Source organism: Heterodontus francisci, chromosome 9 (assembly GCF_036365525.1).
Source record: "Heterodontus francisci isolate sHetFra1 chromosome 9, sHetFra1.hap1, whole genome shotgun sequence".
NCBI classification, from domain to species: Eukaryota; Metazoa; Chordata; class Chondrichthyes; order Heterodontiformes; family Heterodontidae; genus Heterodontus; species Heterodontus francisci.
The window spans coordinates 101,579,326-101,599,576 of NC_090379.1; the positions used below are offsets into that span (position 1 = coordinate 101,579,326).

At 45.9% G+C, this 20,251-nt stretch overlaps 1 protein-coding gene across 4 annotated transcripts in view; it reads right to left on the reverse strand.

The window, feature by feature from the left end:
- The window catches only part of exd2 (exonuclease 3'-5' domain containing 2), a 91,799-nt gene extending 71,928 nt beyond the window's left edge, over positions 1-19,871 (reverse strand). For 3 of the 4 annotated variants that reach the window (XM_068039601.1, XM_068039598.1, XM_068039600.1), the window contains exons 1-3: positions 19,838-19,871; positions 10,725-11,225; positions 6,345-6,601 (exon numbers count right to left, since the gene is read on the reverse strand). In XM_068039601.1, the coding sequence (XP_067895702.1) occupies positions 6,345-6,601; positions 10,725-11,069 (602 nt within the window). In that variant the 5' untranslated portion in view covers positions 11,070-11,225; positions 19,838-19,871. Of the gene's footprint in view, positions 1-6,344; positions 6,602-10,724; positions 11,226-11,904; positions 11,926-19,837 lie in introns of those variants that run through there. The other variant, XM_068039599.1, reaches the window with a different exon arrangement.
- Between the last annotated feature and the right edge of the window lie 380 nt (positions 19,872-20,251).

A 20,251-nucleotide genomic window follows, 5' to 3' on the forward strand; every position in this document is an offset into this window, starting at 1 on the left:
TATGGGATTTTTTTTTTACATTTACCCGAGACAGCAGACGGGTCTCAGTTTATCGTCTCACCTGAAATATGGCACCTCCCTTAGCACTGGGATTTTATCCCCAAGTCTCTGGAGTGCAATTTAAACCCATGATCTTCTGACTCACAGGCAAGAGCACTACCACTGAGCATGGCTGACACCTTCGGTCAAAACCATATACATTTAGCAGTACGTCTGACAGCGTGACAGTCTAACCACTGCAACTGACTGCATGGTATCAAGGCAAGAATGCCAAGAATGAACCAAAGTGATTCAATGGGTAAATGCACCTGAAAAGCAAGATGCCGAGCCAGGCAGATTAGGAAAACCCTCAGTCAGTGCCTGTGTTTTGGTAGCTTATCTCAGATGTGCCCTCTGAGCCACAATTGGCCTGTCTCACATTTGGTGTGGGGTGAGAGGCAGTTTGGGCAGTGGAAGTGGAATAAAATCAGTAGGAATCTATTCATCATCAGGATCCGATGGTCCTTGCTAGAAAATTGATATACATGATCTAGGCCCATGAAAACAGATGATGAATTTATTATACAGCTATTGAAGCAGTCCTCTAATTCTTCAAGATGTCTGCACGCCTCCAATTCTGCCTCTTGCGTGTCACCAATTTCCTTTGCTCCCCAATTGCCAGCTGTTCCTTCAGACGCCTGGGCCCCAAGTTCTGGAATTGCCTCCCTAAATCTCTCCACCTCTCTCTCCTTCTTCCTGTTGCTCCTTGACTAAGCTTTTGGTCACCTGTACTAACATCTCATGTGGCTCAGTGTCAAATCTTGTCTGATAATGCACCTGTGAAGCACCTCAGGATGTTTTACTACATTAAAGGCACTATATAAATGCAAGTTGATGACGTTAAGCCGACATTTGCTCCACGGGTTACTTTAGTAATTATGGTACTGGAGTCACAACCGAAAGGTCAAGTGTTCAAATCCCACCATGGCAAACTGCAAGATTGATGAATTCAATAAATCTGGTAATTTGTGGACAAGAACTTGCCCTTATAATGTGCCTTTAATGTAGAAAAACATCCCAAGGCCCCTCTCAGAGGCATAATCAAAAAAAAGGATGCTGAGCCAAAAGAGATATTAAGAGGAACTAGCAACATAAACTGACCAAAATCACCATGAAAGTTGCCAAATTGTCATTAAAAAACCAACATGCTCACTAATGTCCTTCAGGAAAGGAACGAACCCTCGTCCCTTACCTGATATGGCTTAAATGTGACAACAGTCCCATACAGCATGGCTGAATCTCAGTGTCCTCAGGGCAATAAGTATGGCTTTGCCAATGTCATCCATACCCCCAGAACAAATCAAATAACAATATGAGTCATGGAGCATTCTGTCACTTGACAGCTACCCATAAGTGGTACAAATGAAATCAGAAGTTTATTGTTGGGAGAATCACTGACAAAGACCTGCATCCCTTTACTCCACATTCAACATTCTTGAAAGTCTCCCCCAAGCTAGACATTGACTGGAATTGCTGAAACAAAGGAAAGATGTGAACTAATAGCATGCCTTTCATGATCTCAGGACATCCCAAGGCACTTTGCAGCCTATAAAGTACTTTGAAGTGTCGTCACTCTTGCATTGTTGGAAACGCAGCAGTCAATTTGCACACAGCAAGGTACTACAAACAGCAATGTCATAATGGCCAGATAATACATTTCAGTGATGTTGGTTGAGGGATAAATATTGGGCAGGACACTGGGGATAACTCCCCTGTCCTTCTCCGAAATAATGCCATGGGATCTTTTACATCCACTGAGAGGGCAGATGAGGCTTCAGTTTAACATTCCATCGGAAGACGGGACTCCCTTAGTTCTGCACTAGAATGTCAGCCTGGATTATGTACTCAAGCCTCTGGAGTGGACTCATGACCTTCTGACTCAGAGGTGAAAGCAACTGCCACTGCTCCAAGCATTGGAAGTAACTAACTATTGGGTTGAACAATCAGCAAAGACTTGCAAATCACAGTCTGTAAAACAAGCTTTTCTGTATAATGATGCAACTATACAATGATAGGACTATGATGAATCAAATTATTTACTTCTCACTGCGTAATTTGGATTTCATCTCAAGAATAAAAACACTGCTTGAGACGCTGAGATTTCCCATAGGCTGAGGGAATGCTGCCGTCGCATTAATATTACAGGGGAGAAGGTGGCATAGTAGCAATGTCACTGAAATAGTAACCCAGAGGCCTAGGCTAATGCCCTGGGGACACGGGTTCAAAATCCCATCACGGCAGCTGACAGAATTTAAATTCAATTAATTAATAAAAATCTGGAATTGAAAGCTAATCGTGAAACTATCACTTGTTATTAAAACCCATCTGGTTCACTAATGTCTTTTAGGGAAGGAAATCTGCTGTTCTTAGCTGGTCTGGCCTACATATGACCCCAGACCCACAGCAATGTGGTTGACTCTTAACTGCCCTCTGAAATGACCTCGCAAGCCACTCAGTTGTCAAAGACAAATAGGGATGGGCAGCAAATGCTGGCCTTGCCAGTGCCACCCACATCCCATGAAAGGATTTTAAAAAAAATTACATTCACAATAAATCCCATGTTGTATCATCAATTTCCACTGTCCAATTAACATAATAAGCTGTAGATGTTGACCATCATCTGAGCTCCAGGCCATCACTGCAGGAGTTCCTCAGGGTAGTGTCCTAGGCCCAACCATCTTCAGCTGCTTCATCAATGACCTTCCTTCAATCATAAGGTCAGAAGTGGGGATGTTCACTGATGATTGCACAATGTTCAGCAGCATTCGTGACTCCTCAGATACTGAAGCAGTCCGTATAGAAATGCAGCAAGACCTGGACAATATCCAGGCTTGGGCTGATAAATGGCAAGTAACATTCGCGCCACACTAGTGCCAGGCAATGACCATCTCCAACAAGAGAGAATCTAACCATCTCCCCTTGACATTCAACGGCATTACCATCGCTGAATCCTCCACTATCAACATCCTAGGGGCTACCATTGACCAGAAACTGAACTGGAGTAGCCATATAAATACCGTGGCTACAACAGCAGGTCAGAGGCTAGGAATCCTGGGGCGAGTAATTCACCTCCTGACTCCCCAAAGCCTGTCCATCATCTGCAAGGCACAAGTCAGGAGTGTGATGGAATACTCTCCACTTGCCTGGATGGGTGCAGCTCCAACAACACTCAAGAAGCTCAACACCATCCAAGACAAAACAGCCTGCTTGATTGGCACCCCATCTACAAACATTCACTCCCTCCACCACCGACGCACAGTGGCAGCAGTGTGTACCATCTATAAGATGCACTGCAGCAAAGCACCAAGGCTCCTTAGACAGCACCTTCCAAACCCACGACCTCTACCAACAAGAAGGACAAGGGCAGCAAATACATGGGAACACCACCACCTGCAAGTTCCCCTCCAAGTCACACACCATCCTGACTTGGAAGTATATCGCCGTTCCTTCATTGTCGCTGGGTCAAATATCTAGAACTCCCTTCCTAACAGCACTGTGGGTCTACCTACCCCAAATGGACTGCAGCGGTTCAAGAAGGCAGCTCACCACCATCTTCTCAAGGGCAATTAGGGATGGGCAATAAATGCTGGCCTGGCCAGCGACGCCCACATCCCATGAATGAATAAAAAAAAAATAATATTTCATGTAAGCATTTCAGTACGTTAAACTTCAATAAATCATGGGGTGTGAAGTCATACCAAGCAGCTGAGTTCCAACAGTCAGAACCAGGGGAGGTTGAGACCGAGCGAGTTCAATGCCAAGGCCACTCAATCGCTAGTCTGAGACTTGCCAACTGATGAGGTACCAATCAAACCCTGCTAATGGTAAGGCTGGGATAGGAAGAGAGAATCAGTGCACAAATGAGAGGGATAAATGTCATGTGGACGACTGATTACAGGGATACTGGCTGTGTGGAATTAAGCTGACGACCAGCCCTCTCAGCACTGGGCATGTCTGGCCCAAGGAGACGGAGATAACTTGAAAAGGCTGTGGGGTGACCAGACAGAGGTCTTTAAAATTCTGAAGAGACTCAATAGTGTAGGATGTAGAGAAGATGTTTCCACTTGTAAGGCAGACCAAAACTGGAGGCCATAAATCTAAACTTGTCACTAATAAACCTAATAAGTAATTCAAGAAAGACCTCTTTATTCAGAGAATGGTTAGAATGTGGAACTTGCTACCACATGGAGTGGTTGCAAAAAGATTTAGGGGGAAGCTGGATAAGTGCATGGAGGAGAAAGGATTAGAAGGATATGCTGATAGGGTTAGGTGAAGTAGGATGGGAGGAGGCTCATGTGGAGCATAAACACTGCTTGGCAGAACGGTCTGCTTTTGTGCTGTAAATTCTATGAATTGTAATTCTATATAAATTACAATTGTATTGACAAGAATAAAATGTTTAGTTAGCTGTATTTCTTTTTGAGGTATATGTTTAGGGTTTTATAATCCCATTGTGCAATGGAAGGGAACATCCTTGAATCCTTTCAACGCCCAGGTGTTGCAAAGATTAGCAGCACTTACAAAATCAACTCTGGATAAGACTCTAATAAATCTGGCGGCCATTTGTTTTTATGTATATATTTAAGTGAAAGACAATCAGCTTGTGCAAGTATATTAAAATTTGTGTGCAACATATCTTTCCTAAATCAGATACAATAACAAAAAAAAACGACTTGAGCACATCAGCTAGGCTGACACTCCCAGTGCAGTACTGAGGGGAGTGCTGCACTGTCGGAAGTGCGTTTTTCAGACGAGCCTTTAAATCGAGGCCTCATCTACCCTCTCAGGTGGGCATAAAGATCCCATGGCACTATTTGATGAACAGCAGGGTAGCGACACGCCCATTTGAACTCAGGAAACAGACAGCCTGCCCCTGGACAAATAGCAAGAATAAAGCGCCGTGACTTGTAGGGGGCAAAGAAAGTGCAAAATCATCTAACTACACAGAGTTTGATTACAGAGCTGAGATGAGTAAAGCAGCTTCAAAAACAGAAAAGCAATCAATAAAAACTGGCACTCAATGCTCAAAAGTGACCACTTCAAATCTGAACACCACCCCAGCTACCCCCAACATTATACCACCACAAGATGTTGACTGTAGCTGTGTTGTCATAGAAAGCACTGGGTCTCATTACTGAGGAAGGGAAATCAGAGGAAAAGTTAGCAGCCAATGCTTAGGAGCTCTATTGAAGGATTTTGGATTTTTGAACATGGCTTTTTGATACCAATTTTAAGGAAAACTTAGAGGATGGGCTAGAAACCCTGGCTTAGTTGCAAAAAGAGCAGAATTTAGTTAAGTGTCAACAGAATAAATTTGACTGTCGAACACTGCAGGCTGGAAAGCTTGGACCAAGTTTGAAAGGTATCATTGCTTTAGACAGTTGTAGGCTAACTGAGACTTGGTGTACTTTTGTAGAGATAAGGACGAAGTGAAAGAAAAGACAGCTGCCTGGCTAGGCCTTGAAAGACCCGTGGGAAATTGTCATTCGCTTTAGCAAACTGCTTTTGCATTAGCCAGAAAGGAAAATTACTGGCGGCAGATTTTGCCAGCAGCTTAACAGAACAAAGAGTAATTTTCCAATGAAAGGAAGAGGCAGACCAGGAGCAGAGACCGAAGAGGACGTCAGAGAGTTAACCTCCCAGTCTCCTGAAGCAGAAGAACTTGACCATTTAGTTTAGTATTGTATTACTGACCAAGATTAAGCATCACTGTCTGTAAAACATTTGTTTTAATGTCAATAAAATCAATTGTTAGAAAAGTTTAAGCTTCGGTTGATTCTCTTCTCCAGACTACCTTAAAATAGTTAAAAACCCTACACTAGGATGACAATAGGCACACAGAACCTCAGAAAGAGGGAGAGAAAAGCCAACAATTCAACAGAAAACAAATGGAACAGAAGGAGGTTATTCAGCCACTTGCGTCTGTTTCACCATTCAAACAGATTATGGCTTATCTGTATCTTAATTCTATCTATCTGCCTTGGCTCTGTAAGCCTTGATACTCTTGCCTAACAAAAGTCTATCAATCCCAGTTTTGAAAATTTCAGTTGACACCCAGCCCCAACAGCTTTTTGGGGAGAGTTCCAGATTTCTATTTTGTGTGAAGAAGCGTTTCCTTACATCACCCCTGAACGACCTAATTTTAAGGTTTTGCCCCCTTGTTCTGGAAATAGTGTCTATCTACCCTACCCAAGACCATTAATCAACTTAAACAACTCAATTACATCACTCCTTAATTTTCTACACTCAGCCGAACAAAACCCTCGTCTTTGCAATCTATCCTTCTAACGAAACCCATCACCAACCTCTGGCGCATGACCAAGTATCTCACATCCACGCAGCCGCTGACCGTGACGCAGTAATCTCGGAATAACTTGCAGCCATCCTCGAAAGCATCAACACCAACTTTTAGAACACTACTGTTCCCCAGCAGGTCGAGTAAAGTCTTTGGCAACAACCGGCCATCCCTGGTCATCTGGGGCATGCGGACGAGAAGGCAGAGACCGCTGTAAGAGGCAATCTGAAGGAGGGACACGGGGTTTGGCTTTCCCTTTACAGAAATCTGGAAAATAATTTAGAGACAGAGAAACAGAAAAAAAAATGTAAACATTTCCAAGATTAAACTAAAAGTTTAAAAGTTCCAGAGGAAAATATACAGTTTTTAAAAAGTCAGCTAAACCCAGCCTGCGCTTCAACTCTTTCTAATGTATAAGATGCCTTAACGTTCATCATGGAATGCTTCATATGGCCAACTTATCACGACAACTTGCATTTATACAGTGCCTTTAATGTAGCAAGATGTCGCAATGCACTTGACGGGCACATTATCAAACAAACTTTGACGCCAGGTCACATGAGACTAAAAGTTTTATCAAAGAGGTAGGTTTTAAGGAGGCCATTCCAGTGCTCAAGGCCCAGGCATCTGACAGCACGGCCACCAATAGTGGAGTGCAGAAAAGCGAAGATGCGCAAGAGGCCAGAATTGCAGGAGAGCTGAGAATCCAGAAGGTTGCAGGACAGGAGGAGGTTACAGAGAGGGATGGGCAAGGGCATGAAGGGTTTTGACCAAGAGGATGAGAATTTTAAGATCGAGGTGTTGGTAGACCAGGAGCCAGTGTAGGTCAGCGAACATAGAGTCGATGGGCGAACAGGACTTGGTGCAAGTTAGCATACGGGCAGCAGAGCTTTGACTGAACTGAAGTTTACAGAGGGTGGTAGGTGAGAGGCTGACCAAGACAGGTAGAGAGAAACTGTTTCCATTGGCAGAAGGATCGAGAGCCAGAGGACACCAATTTAAGATGAATGGCAAAAGAACCAAAAGCAACACATCTGGAGTATAAACACAAGAAATGCTGGAACCACTCAGCAGGTCTGGCAGCATCTGTGGCCCTTCTTCGGAACCGACCCAAAACGTTAACTCTGCTTCTCTTTCCACAGATGCTGACAGACCTGCTGAGTGGTTCCAGCATTTCTTGTTTTTATTTCAGATTTCCAGCATCTGCAGTATTTTGCTTTTACATCTGGAGTATTGTGTGCAGTTTTGGTCTCCTTATCTGAGGAAGGATGTTCTTGCTATGGAGGAAGTACAGCGAAGGCTCACCAGACTGATTCCTGGGATGGCAGAACTGATGTATGAAGAGAGATTGGGTCGATGAGGCTTGTATTCACTAGAGTTTAGGAGAATGAGAGGGGATATCATAGAAACCTACAAAATTCTAACAGGACTGGACAGACTAGATGCAGGAAGGATGTTCCCGATGGAGGGGGGAGTCCAGGACCAGGGGTCACAGTCTAAGGATAAGGGGTAAGTCATTTAGGACTGAGATGAGGAGGGATTTCTTCACCCAGAGAGTGGTGAACCTGTGGAATTCTCTACCACGGAAAGCAGTTGAGGCCAAATCATTAAATATATTCAAGAAAGAGTTAGATGTAGTTCTTAGGGTTAACGGGATCAAGGGATATGGGGAGAAAGCGGGAACAGGTTACTGAGTTTGGATGAACAGCCATGATCATATTGAATGGTGGAGCAGGCTCGAAGGGCCGAATGGCCAACTCCTACTCCTATTTTTCTATGCTCTATGTTGACATGAGGAAATCTTTTTTATGCAGCAAGTGGTTAGAATCTGGAATGCATTGCCTGAGAGTGCGGTGGATGCAAATTCAATTGTGGCTTCCAAAAGACAATTGGATGATTATCTAAGAGAAAAAACGTGCAGGGCTATGGGGAAAAGGGAAGGCACGGACATGATGAGCCAAATGGCCTCCTTTTGTGCTGTAACCATTCTATGATTCTATAAGCACTGGAATATTCGACTCTAGAGGTAACAAAGGCATGGATAAGGGATTGTCTGGCAGATGAGCAGAGGCAGGTGATGTTACAGAGGTGGAAGTAGGTGGTGTTGATGATGGAGCGGATACAGGGTCGGGTGAATAATTTTTGAAAATAAGGGATTATTAAGACAATTGTCTTTTGCCCCATGTTTTCTAGCTGCTCACTCTAATTATTGTGAATGTTACTGGTCCTAAAGGCAATGCCTGAAATAATGTGCTCACAGTCCAGGTTATCCTCCCCCAACCTCTTGTATTCAGTAAATGCTAGCTCTTGGGTGCTGTAGATGCTTCAGGCTTACAGATGAACAGCTGTAGGCTGGTGTGACTTGCAGTTGAGCCTCCCCCTCGCTGCTGAGGGACAATCTCACTTCATCACAGGGCCTTCCAAGATTGGGACCCACCACATGGAACATTATGGAGATAACATGGGATTTACCACATGGAGTAGTTGAAGCGAATAGTATGGCTGCCTTTGAGGCGAAGCTAGGTAAGCACATAAGGGAAAAAGGAATAGAAGGTTGAATGAAGGAAGGTGGGAGGAAGCTCATGTGGAGCATAAACACTGGCATAGACCAATTGGGCCAAATGGTCTGTTTCTGTGCTGTACAATCTGTGTAATTCTATGGAAACTCAGCACAGGGACAAATAGGATGCCAAGGCTGCAAAAACAATCTTGTTCAGCCTCAGATACTGGCCAAGGAGAGGGATGGAGACAGGGGCTAGGAAACAGAGATTACAGAGAAAACAATGTCTCTGGTCTTCCCAATTGCTGGCTGAAGGATATTTCTGCTCATTCAGTACTGGATGTCGGATAAGCAGCATGGCAAATCAGCACATTTGCATCCATGATAAACCTTAAGTACCACAGTCAGCAATTCACTAACATCAGACCCAAGGGCCTTAAATAGAATGTTCTGGGAAATTCAGTTCCTAAGAGTTTAAATTAACCTGCTTTTCTGTCCATTTCTGTTGATTTTTCACAATATTTTTATAGGTGTTCAAACTAACTGACCATGAACAATTATTGAGCCTGGTCAGTGGGCAGCACTCTCATCTCAGAGTTAGAACGTTGTGGGTTCAAGACTCACTCCAGAGACACGAGTACAAAAATCTAGGTTGACATCCCAATGCAGTGCTGAACTGATATCTTTTGAATGAGACGTTAAACCAAAGCTCAGCCTGCTCTCAGATGGACATAAAAGATCCAGTGGCACTATTCTGAAGAACAGTTGGGGGAATTTTCCCTGGCCTCCTTGCCAATATTTATTGCTCAATCAACATCACAAAAGAAAACACAGTTTATCTGCTCATTATCACATTGCTGTTTGTGGGAGCTTCTTACAACAGTGACTGTATTTCAAAAAAAGCACTTCATTGGTTGTGCAGCACTTCGGATCATCCTGATGTTGTGAAAAGCGCTACATGAATGCAAATGCTTCTTTCGGAAATAAGGGACTTGCATTAATATCAGTGGAGATACAGTCAGTGACACAGAGTGGTGGTGGAGGGGTTACCGAGTGTCAGTGTGAGGGAGCTGGATTAACATCAGTAGAGATACAGTCAGTAACACAGGGCGCTGATCAAGGGGTTATTGAGTGACAGTGTGAGGAAGCTGGATTATCAGTAGAGATACAGTCAGTAACACAGGGCGCTGATGAAGGGGTTATTGAGTGACAGTGTGAGGAAGCTGGATTATCAGTAGAGATACAGTCAGTAACACAGGGTGCTGGGGGAGGGGTTATTGAGTGACAGTGTGAGGAAGCTGGATTATCAGTAGAGATACAGTCAGTAACACAGGGTGCTGGGGGAGGGGTTATTGAGTGACAGTGTGAGGAAGCTGGATTAACATCAGTAGAGATACAGTCAGTAACACAGGGTGCTGGGGGAGGGGTTATTGAGTGACAGTGTGAGGAAGCTGGATTAACATCAGTAGAGATACAGTCAGTAACACAGGGTGCTGGTGGAAGGGTTATTGAATGACAGTGTGAGGGAGCTGGATTAACATCAGTAGAGATACAGTCAGTAACACAGGGTGCTGGTGGAAGGGTTATTGATTGACAGTGTGAGGGAACTGGATTAACATCTATAGAGATACAGTCAGTAACACAGGGTGCTGGTGGAAGGGTTATTGAGTGACAGTGTGAGGAAGCTGGATTAACATCAGTAGAGATACAGTCAGTAACACAGGGTGCTGGTGGAAGGGTTATTGAATGACAGTGTGAGGAAGCTGGATATATAATTGTTCAACTCCGCCACCTTCAGGATTGGTAACAGTGCAGCTAATTTGTTTTCCACCCCACACGGAAAAGCACAGAGCAGCAGAAAGTGACACAAACATCATCAACGACACTCACCCACTCACAGTCAATTCCTATAAGTGGGTAATGGTCCAATTCCGCCTTCAGCAGTGGCCACGTTTGCTCCCACTCAGCCTCTGATTCCACTATGAATGCAACTGCCGTCAGTATCTTCCCCACCAGTGGATTGGGATTGACAAAATCCGCTATGCTGTTCAGTTGGCGGGATTCCTCTCTGTCATTCTGTGAGGGGCTCTCTCGTCTCTTCACAGCCTCTCCATTCTGGCTGGCTGGAGCCTTCTTCCATTTGGGACTTTTAAAGGCCTTCCACAAGTACAGGCAGCCCACGGCCGTACCCAGTAATGTGGCCGCTGTCACCGCTAGAGCCTGTGGCCGGGACATGGTTCACCCGTCTTGTTGACTATCAGATTTAGTCCATTCATTACTTGCCGGGACGAAGTGTCAAAATGCAGCTTCCTACAAAACAATGCCCTAATTTGGAGCTCCAAGACCAAGCTGCCCGAATTATATTCTTCCAAAGAACACGATTATAATAAACTAAAAAGATAAAAATAATAATTTTAGTTTTTTTTTTGAGTACTACAAAAACAACTTGCTTTTTTTAGCGTCTTTACAGTAAAACATTTCAAAGTGTTTCACAGGAGCATCATGAGACACTATTTGAGACTAATCCTGCATAAGGGGATATTATGAGAGGTGAGTAAAAGCTGGCTCAAAGAGGTAGGTTTTAAGATGCATCTTAAAGGGGCAGAGGGAGGTGAAAAGGCAGGGAGGTTTAGAGAAGGAATTCCAGAGCGTACAGACGAGATGGCTGAAGGCATGGCCACCACAGTGGGGGAAAAGAGGTTGGGGATGCCTAGAGAGTTGTGGAGGCTTGTAGGAGGTTCGAGATAGGGAAGGGCAAGTCAATGGAGGGATCTGAACATGAGAATGTTAAATCTGAGGTGCTGCCAGACTGGGAGCGAAAGGAGGTCAGCGTGCAGAAGTGTTATGGGTGAATGGGACTTCGTGCAAGTTAGGATATGGGCACCAGAGTTTTGGAGGAGCTCAGGTTTATGTAGAGTGGAAGATGGAAGCGCAGCCTGGAGACCACAGCTGAAAGTGAGGGACTTTAAGTAAGAGTAATTATCCCTGATGTAAAAGATTGGAGACGTCTTTGTGAAAACAGTTGGTTTCCTCTCCCATGGTAATCCATCATTTTAGCCTATGTTCGAACCTTTAGACACTGCTTTAGGTAGTGGTAGCCCAGTTGATCTTCTGAGCTTGCATCATGCCAGCAAAGGCTGGCACCCATTCAGTCGTGGATGCCAATCTCTCATACTCCAACATTCAGTGCCAGAAACAGCTCTCTGACACCAGCTCTGTTCAATAAATACTACAGGAAAAAAAAATCATTCAATGCCCACCTAAACTGAAAAAAGCATCCAGCAATCCAAATACAGACTGTGCCCTTCCAAATGCAGGCTGTGTATGGAGATCGCATTTGGAGCTGCACACCACTAAAGTTACAGCTCTGTCACTGGCAGAGACGCAATCCGGAAGGATTGAATTTGGCATTCTACTAAAAGATATACAGACCTGTTCAGACACTGGATGAAGGGGAACTTCATACCCAATGAACTACATGAAAACACTGAACTTAACAATTTTCGAAAGCATAAACAGTGAAGGATAGATGGTCACAGTATAATGACTGTGCTAAAGAATGGAGAGTCACACAGGATACTGACTGTGTGAAGAATGGAGGGTCACACAGCATACTGACTGTGTGAAGAATGGAGGGTCACACAGCATACTGACTGTGAAGAATGGAGGGTCACACAGCATACTGACTGTGAAGAATGGAGGGTCACACAGGATACCGACAGTGAAGAATGGAAGGTCACACAGCATACTGACTGTGTGAAGAATGGAAGGTCACACAGCATACTGACTGTGTGAAGAATGGAAGGTCACACAGGATACTGACTGTGAAGAATGGAGGGTCACACAGGATACCGACAGTGAAGAATGGAAGGTCACACAGCATACTGACTGTGTGAAGAATGGAAGGTCACACAGCATACTGACTGTGTGAAGAATGGAAGGTCACACAGCATACTGACTGTGTGAAGAATGGAAGGTCACACAGCATACTGACTGTGTGAAGAATGGAAGGTCACACAGCATACTGACTGTGTGAAGAATGGAAGGTCACACAGCATACTGACTGTGTGAAGAATGGAAGGTCACACAGCATACTGACTGTGTGAAGAATGGAAGGTCACACAGCATACTGACTGTGTGAAGAATGGAAGGTCACACAGCATACTGACTGTGTGAAGAATGGAAGGTCACACAGCATACTGACTGTGTGAAGAATGGAAGGTCACACAGCATACTGACTGTGTGAAGAATGGAAGGTCACACAGCATACTGACTGTGTGAAGAATGGAGGGTCACACGGCATACTGACTGTGAAGAATGGAGGGTCACACAGGATACTGACTGTGAAGAATGGATAGTCACACAGGATACCAACAGTGAAGAATGGAGGGTCACACAGGATACTGACTGTGAAGAATGGATAGTCACACAGGATACCAACAGTGAAGAATGGAGGGTCACACAGGATACTGACTGTGAAGAATGGATAGTCACACAGGATACCAACAGTGAAGAATGGAGGGTCACACAGGATACTGACTGTGAAGAATGGATAGTCACACAGGATACCAACAGTGAAGAATGGAGGGTCACACAGGATACTGACTGTGTGAAGAATGGAGGGTCACATAGGATACTGACTGTGAAGAATGGATAGTCACACAGGATACCAACAGTGAAGAATGGAGGGTCACACAGGATACTGACTGTGAAGAATGGATAGTCACACAGGATACCAACAGTGAAGAATGGAGGGTCACACAGGATACTGACTGTGTGAAGAATGGAGGGTCACATAGGATACTGACTGTGAAGAATGGAGGGTCACACAGGATACCAACAGTGAAGAATGGAGGGTCACACAGGATACTGACTGTGAAGAATGGATAGTCACACAGGATACTGACTGTGAAGAATGGATAGTCACACAGGATACTGACTGTGAAGAATGGAGGGTCACACAGGATACCGACAGTGAAGAATGGAGGGTCACACAGGATACTGACTGTGAAGAATGGAGGGTCACACAGCATACTGACTGTGAAGAATGAAGGGTCACACAGGATACTGACTGTGAAGAATGGAGGGTCACACAGGATACCGACAGTGAAGAATGGAGGGTCACACAGGATACTGACTGTGAAGAATGGAGGGTCACACAGGATACTGACTGTGAAGAATGGAGGGTCACACAGGATACTGACAGTGAAGAATGGAGGGTCACACAGGATACTGACTGTGTGAAGAATGGAGGGTCACACAGGATACGGACTGTGAAGAATGGAGGGTCACACAGGATACTGACAGTGAAGAATGGAGGGTCACACAGGATACTGACTGTGTGAAGAATGGAGGGTCACATAGGATACTGACAGGGAAGAATGGAGGGTCACACAGGATACGGACTGTGAAGAATGAAGGGTCACACAGGATACCGACAGTGAAGAATGGAGGGTCACACAGGATACCGACAGTGAAGAATGGAGGGTCACACAGGATACTGACTGTGTGAAGAATGGAGGGTCACATAGGATACTGACAGGGAAGAATGGAGGGTCACACAGGATACAGACTGTGAAGAATGAAGGGTCACACAGGATACCGACAGTGAAGAATGGAGGGTCACACAGGATACTGACTGTGTGAAGAATGGAGGGTCACACAGGATACCGACAGTGAAGAATGGAGGGTCACATAGGATACTGACAGGGAAGAATGGAGGGTCACACAGGATACCGACAGTGAAGAATGGAGGGTCACACAGCATACTGACAGGGAAGAATGGAGGGTCACACAGGATACGGACTGTGAAGAATGAAGGGTCACAGAGGATACTGACAGGGAAGAATGGAGGGTCACACAGGATACCGACAGTGAAGAATGGAGGGTCACACAGCATACTGACAGGGAAGAATGGAGGGTCACACAGGATACGGACTGTGAAGAATAGAGGGTCACACAGGAAACTGACTGCGAAGAATGGGGGGGGTCACATAGGATACTGACTGTGAAGAATGAAGGGTCACAGAGGAAACTGACTGCGAAGAATGGGGGGTCACATAGGATACTGACTGTGAAGAATGAAGGGTCACAGAGGATACTGACTGTGAAGAATAGAGGGTCACACAGGAAACTGACTGCGAAGAATGGGGGGGGTCACATAGGATACTGACTGTGAAGAATGAAGGGTCACAGAGGAAACTGACTGCGAAGAATGGGGGGGTCACATAGGATACTGACTGTGAAGAATGAAGGGTCACATAGGAAACTGACTGCGAAGAATGGGGGGGTCACATAGGATACTGACTGTGAAGAATGAAGGGTCACATAGGAAACTGACTGCGAAGAATGGGGGGGTCACATAGGATACTGACTGTGAAGAATGAAGGGTCACATAGGAAACTGACTGCGAAGAATGGGGGGGTCACATAGGATACTGACTGTGAAGAATGAAGGGTCACAGAGGAAACTGACTGCGAAGAATGGGGGGGTCACATAGGATACTGACTGTGAAGAATGAAGGGTCACATAGGATACTGACTGTGAAGAATGAAGGGTCACAGAGGAAACTGACTGTGAAGAATGAAGGGTCACATAGGATACTGACTGTGAAGAATGAAGGGTCACATAGGATACTGACTGTGAAGAATGAAGGGTCACATAGGAAACTGACTGTGAAGAATGAAGGGTCACATAGGATACTGACTGTGAAGAATGAAGGGTCACAGAGGAAACTGACTGTGAAGGATGGAGCATCACACAGTGTAGTGACAGTACTGAAGGATGGAGCATCACACAGTGTAGTGACAGTACTGAAGGATGGAGCGTCACACAGTGTGGTGACAGTACTGAAGAATGGAGAGTCACACAGTGGAGTGACAGTACTGAAGAATGGAGGGTCACACAGTAGAGTGACAGTACTGAAGAATGGAGGGTCACACAGAGTAGTGACAGTGCTGAAGGATGGAGGGTCACACAGTGGAGTGACAGTACTGAAGAATGGAGGGTCACACAGAGTAGTGACAGTGCTGAAGGATGGAGGGTCACACAGTAGAGTGACAGTACTGAAGAATGGAGGGTCACACAGAGTAGTGACAGTACTGAAGAATGGAGAGTCACACAGTGGAGTGACAGTACTGAAGAATGGAGAGTCACACAGTGGAGTGACAGTACTGAAGGATGGAGGGTCACACAGTGGAGTGACAGTACTGAAGGATGGAGGGTCACACAGTGGAGTGACAGTACTGAAGGATGGAGCGTCACACAGTGCAGTGACAGTTTTAAAGGATGGAGGGTCACACAGTGTAGTGACAGTACTGAAGAATGGAGGGTCACACAGTGTAGTGACATTACTTAAGAATGGAGGGTTACACAGTGTAGTGACAGTACTGAAGGATGGAGGGTCACACAGTGTAGTGACAGTACTGAAGGATGGAGGGTCACACAGTGTAGTGACAGTACTGAAGGATGGAGGGTCACACAGTGTAGTGACAGTATTGAAGGACCGAGGGTCACACAGTGTAGTGACAGTATTGAAGGACCGAGGGTCACACAGTGTAGTGACGGTACTGAAGGACCGAGGGTCACACAGTGTCGTGACGGTACTGAAGGACCGAGGGTCACACAGTGTCGTGACGGTACTGAAGGACCGAGGGTCACACAGTGCCGTGACGGTACTGAAGGACAAAGGGTCACACAGTGTCGTGACGGTACTGAAGGACGGAGGGTTACAGAGTGTAGTGACAGTACTGAAGGACGGAGGATCACACAGTGTCATGACAGTACTGAAGGACCGAGGGTCACACAGTGTCGTGACGGTACTGAAGGACCGAGGGTCACACAGTGTCGTGACGGTACTGAAGGACCGAGGGTCACACAGTGTCGTGACGGTACTGAAGGACCGAGGGTCACACAGTGTCGTGACGGTACTGAAGGACAAAGGGTCACACAGTGTAGTGACAGTACTGAAGGATAGAGGGTCACACAGTGTCGTGACGGTACTGAAGGACGGAGGGTTACAGAGTGTAGTGACAGTACTGAAGGACGGAGGATCACACAGTGTCATGACAGTACTGAAGGATAGAGGATCACACAGTGTCGTGACAGTACTGAAGGATAGAGGATCACACAGTGTCGTGACAGTACTGAAGGATAGAGGATCACACAGTGTCGTGACAGTACTGAAGGATAGAGGATCACACAGTGTCGTGACAGTACTGAAGGACGGAGGGTCACACAGTGTAGTGACAGTACTGAAGGATAGAGGATCACACAGTGTCGTGACAGTACTGAAGGATGGAGGGTCACACAGTGTAGTGACAGTACTGAAGGATGGAGGGTCACACAGTGTAGTGACAGTACTGAAGAATGGAGGGTCACACAGTGTAGTGACATTACTTAAGAATGGAGGGTTACACAGTGTAGTGACAGTACTGAAGGATGGAGGGTCACACAGTGTAGTGACAGTACTGAAGGATGGAGGGTCACACAGTGTAGTGACAGTACTGAAGGATGGAGGGTCACACAGTGTAGTGACAGTATTGAAGGACCGAGGGTCACACAGTGTAGTGACAGTATTGAAGGACCGAGGGTCACACAGTGTAGTGACGGTACTGAAGGACCGAGGGTCACACAGTGTCGTGACAGTACTGAAGGATAGAGGATCACACAGTGTCGTGACAGTACTGAAGGATGGAGGGTCACACAGTGTAGTGACAGTACTGAAGGATGGAGGGTCACACAGTGTAGTGACAGTACTGAAGAATGGAGGGTCACACAGTGTAGTGACATTACTTAAGAATGGAGGGTTACACAGTGTAGTGACAGTACTGAAGGATGGAGGGTCACACAGTGTAGTGACAGTACTGAAGGATGGAGGGTCACACAGTGTAGTGACAGTACTGAAGGATGGAGGGTCACACAGTGTAGTGACAGTACTGAAGGATGGAGGGTCACACAGTGTAGTGACAGTACTGAAGAATGGAGGGTCACACAGTGTAGTGACATTACTTAAGAATGGAGGGTTACACAGTGTAGTGACAGTACTGAAGGATGGAGGGTCACACAGTGTAGTGACAGTACTGAAGGATGGAGGGTCACACAGTGTAGTGACAGTACTGAAGGATGGAGGGTCACACAGTGTAGTGACAGTATTGAAGGACCGAGGGTCACACAGTGTAGTGACAGTATTGAAGGACCGAGGGTCACACAGTGTCGTGACGGTACTGAAGGACCGATTGTCACACAGTGTCGTGACGGTACTGAAGGACCGAGGGTCACACAGTGCCGTGACGGTACTGAAGGACAAAGGGTCACACAGTGTCGTGACGGTACTGAAGGACGGAGGGTTACAGAGTGTAGTGACAGTACTGAAGGACCGAGGGTCACACAGTGTCGTGACGGTACTGAAGGACCGAGGGTCACACAGTGTCGTGACGGTACTGAAGGACCGAGGGTCACACAGTGTCGTGACGGTACTGAAGGACCGAGGGTCACACAGTGTCGTGACGGTACTGAAGGACCGAGGGTCACACAGTGTAGTGACAGTACTGAAGGACCGAGGGTCACACAGTGTCGTGACGGTACTGAAGGACCGAGGGTCACACAGTGTCGTGACGGTACTGAAGGACGGAGGGTTACAGAGTGTAGTGACAGTACTGAAGGACGGAGGATCACAGTGTCATGACAGTACTGAAGGACCGAGGGTCACACAGTGTCGTGACAGTACTGAAGGATAGAGGATCACACAGTGTCGTGACAGTACTGAAGGATAGAGGATCACACAGTGTCGTGACAGTACTGAAGGATAGAGGATCACACAGTGTCGTGACAGTACTGAAGGACGGAGGGTTACATAGTGTAGTGACAGTACTGAAGGACCGAGGGTCACACAGTGTCGTGACAGTACTGAAGGATAGAGGATCACACAGTGTCGTGACAGTACTGAAGGATAGAGGATCACACAGTGTCGTGACAGTACTGAAGGACGGAGGGTTACATAGTATAGTGACAGTACTGAAGGACCGAGGGTCACACAGTGTCGTGACAGTACTGAAGGATGGAGGATCACACAGTGTCGTGACAGTACTGAAGGATCGAGGGTCACACAGTGTCGTGACCTACTGAAGGATCGAGGGTCACACAGTGTAGTGCCCTCTCAACTATTAAGATGTGAAGTCCTCAATTTTTACTCAAAAGTCATTTAACACCACAAAGATGTGTTCCTTAGAACTGCAGCTTTTAAAAAGATCAACTATCCTTTCATCTCTTTCTGAACTGTGCATCACTTTCACACTGGTTGCTATATTCATTTTCCTTTTCACACAAATTTAACCTGATAAAATGATAACGAATTACACTATTCAGCACCATTCACATAAATGCGAGCAAATAGGTGGTAATGAAAGGGCTTTCAGGAGAGCTCTTCTGCAATCCAAAGCCACATGTCCTTGCACAGTGCATGTCTCCAGCCAAGCCCTTGGGGTTAAAGAGAGCCAGTCCCCTACCACTGGGGCTTCGAGTAAAGGAACATGATCTAGAATATGCTGCCTCCCTCTCTATCGATCCCTCCTCCTCTCACACACATTCATACCTGCCCACCCTCCCTTCCTCCTTCACTCTCTCCCATTCCCTCTCCTTTCCATCTATCCTCCAGTCTCCCATACTTTCTCTCTCTATCTATGCATCTCCATCTATCCTTCTTTCATCCACTCTCTATCTATCCTTCTCTCAATATATCCTTTCTCTCCATCTCTCTAAATATATTCTTTCTATTTATCCTCCCTCTCTCTATCCTTTTCTCTCCCACACTATCTATCCTTCCCTACCGCTCTCTCTCCTACACTCTCCCTATCTATCTCTCTCTCTCTCCATCTTTCTTTCTTTCTCCCTCCCTTCTCTCTCTCCCCCTCACTCTCTCCAGTCTATCTCTCCCCATCACACTCACTTTCTTTCTTTTCTCTCCCTCTATTTATTTATTTATCTCTCTCTCTCTCTCCCATTACCTGTCCGTCACTGCTCTGCTGCTGCTGCTGAACAAAGACACAGCATTGGGTGGAAGGATGGGCCCTGTCCTCCCAGCTTTCCACTCAGTCCTCCCAGCTTTCCACTCAGTCCTCCCAGCTGCGTTCGGTCCTCCAGGCTGCTGCACTGCACCTGCAAGCGCACCTCAGGTGCCCGGTCCTTATTCTGCTGTTCGAGTTGGCTGATTTGTATTGTGCAAATATTTTACTGTTTTCTTTTACTGTATTTTTCCCCCGTTCTGCTTCATTCTCTAATTATTTTTCTTTGTTTTTCCTTTTACAGCGGTTTGCAAATACTTTTTAGCAGGAGACATTTCCCGGCGCCGGACTTGTGGCCGGGGAAGGGGGGAACTCTACCCCAGACAGTGATCCGGGGAGGGGGGAACTCTACCCCAG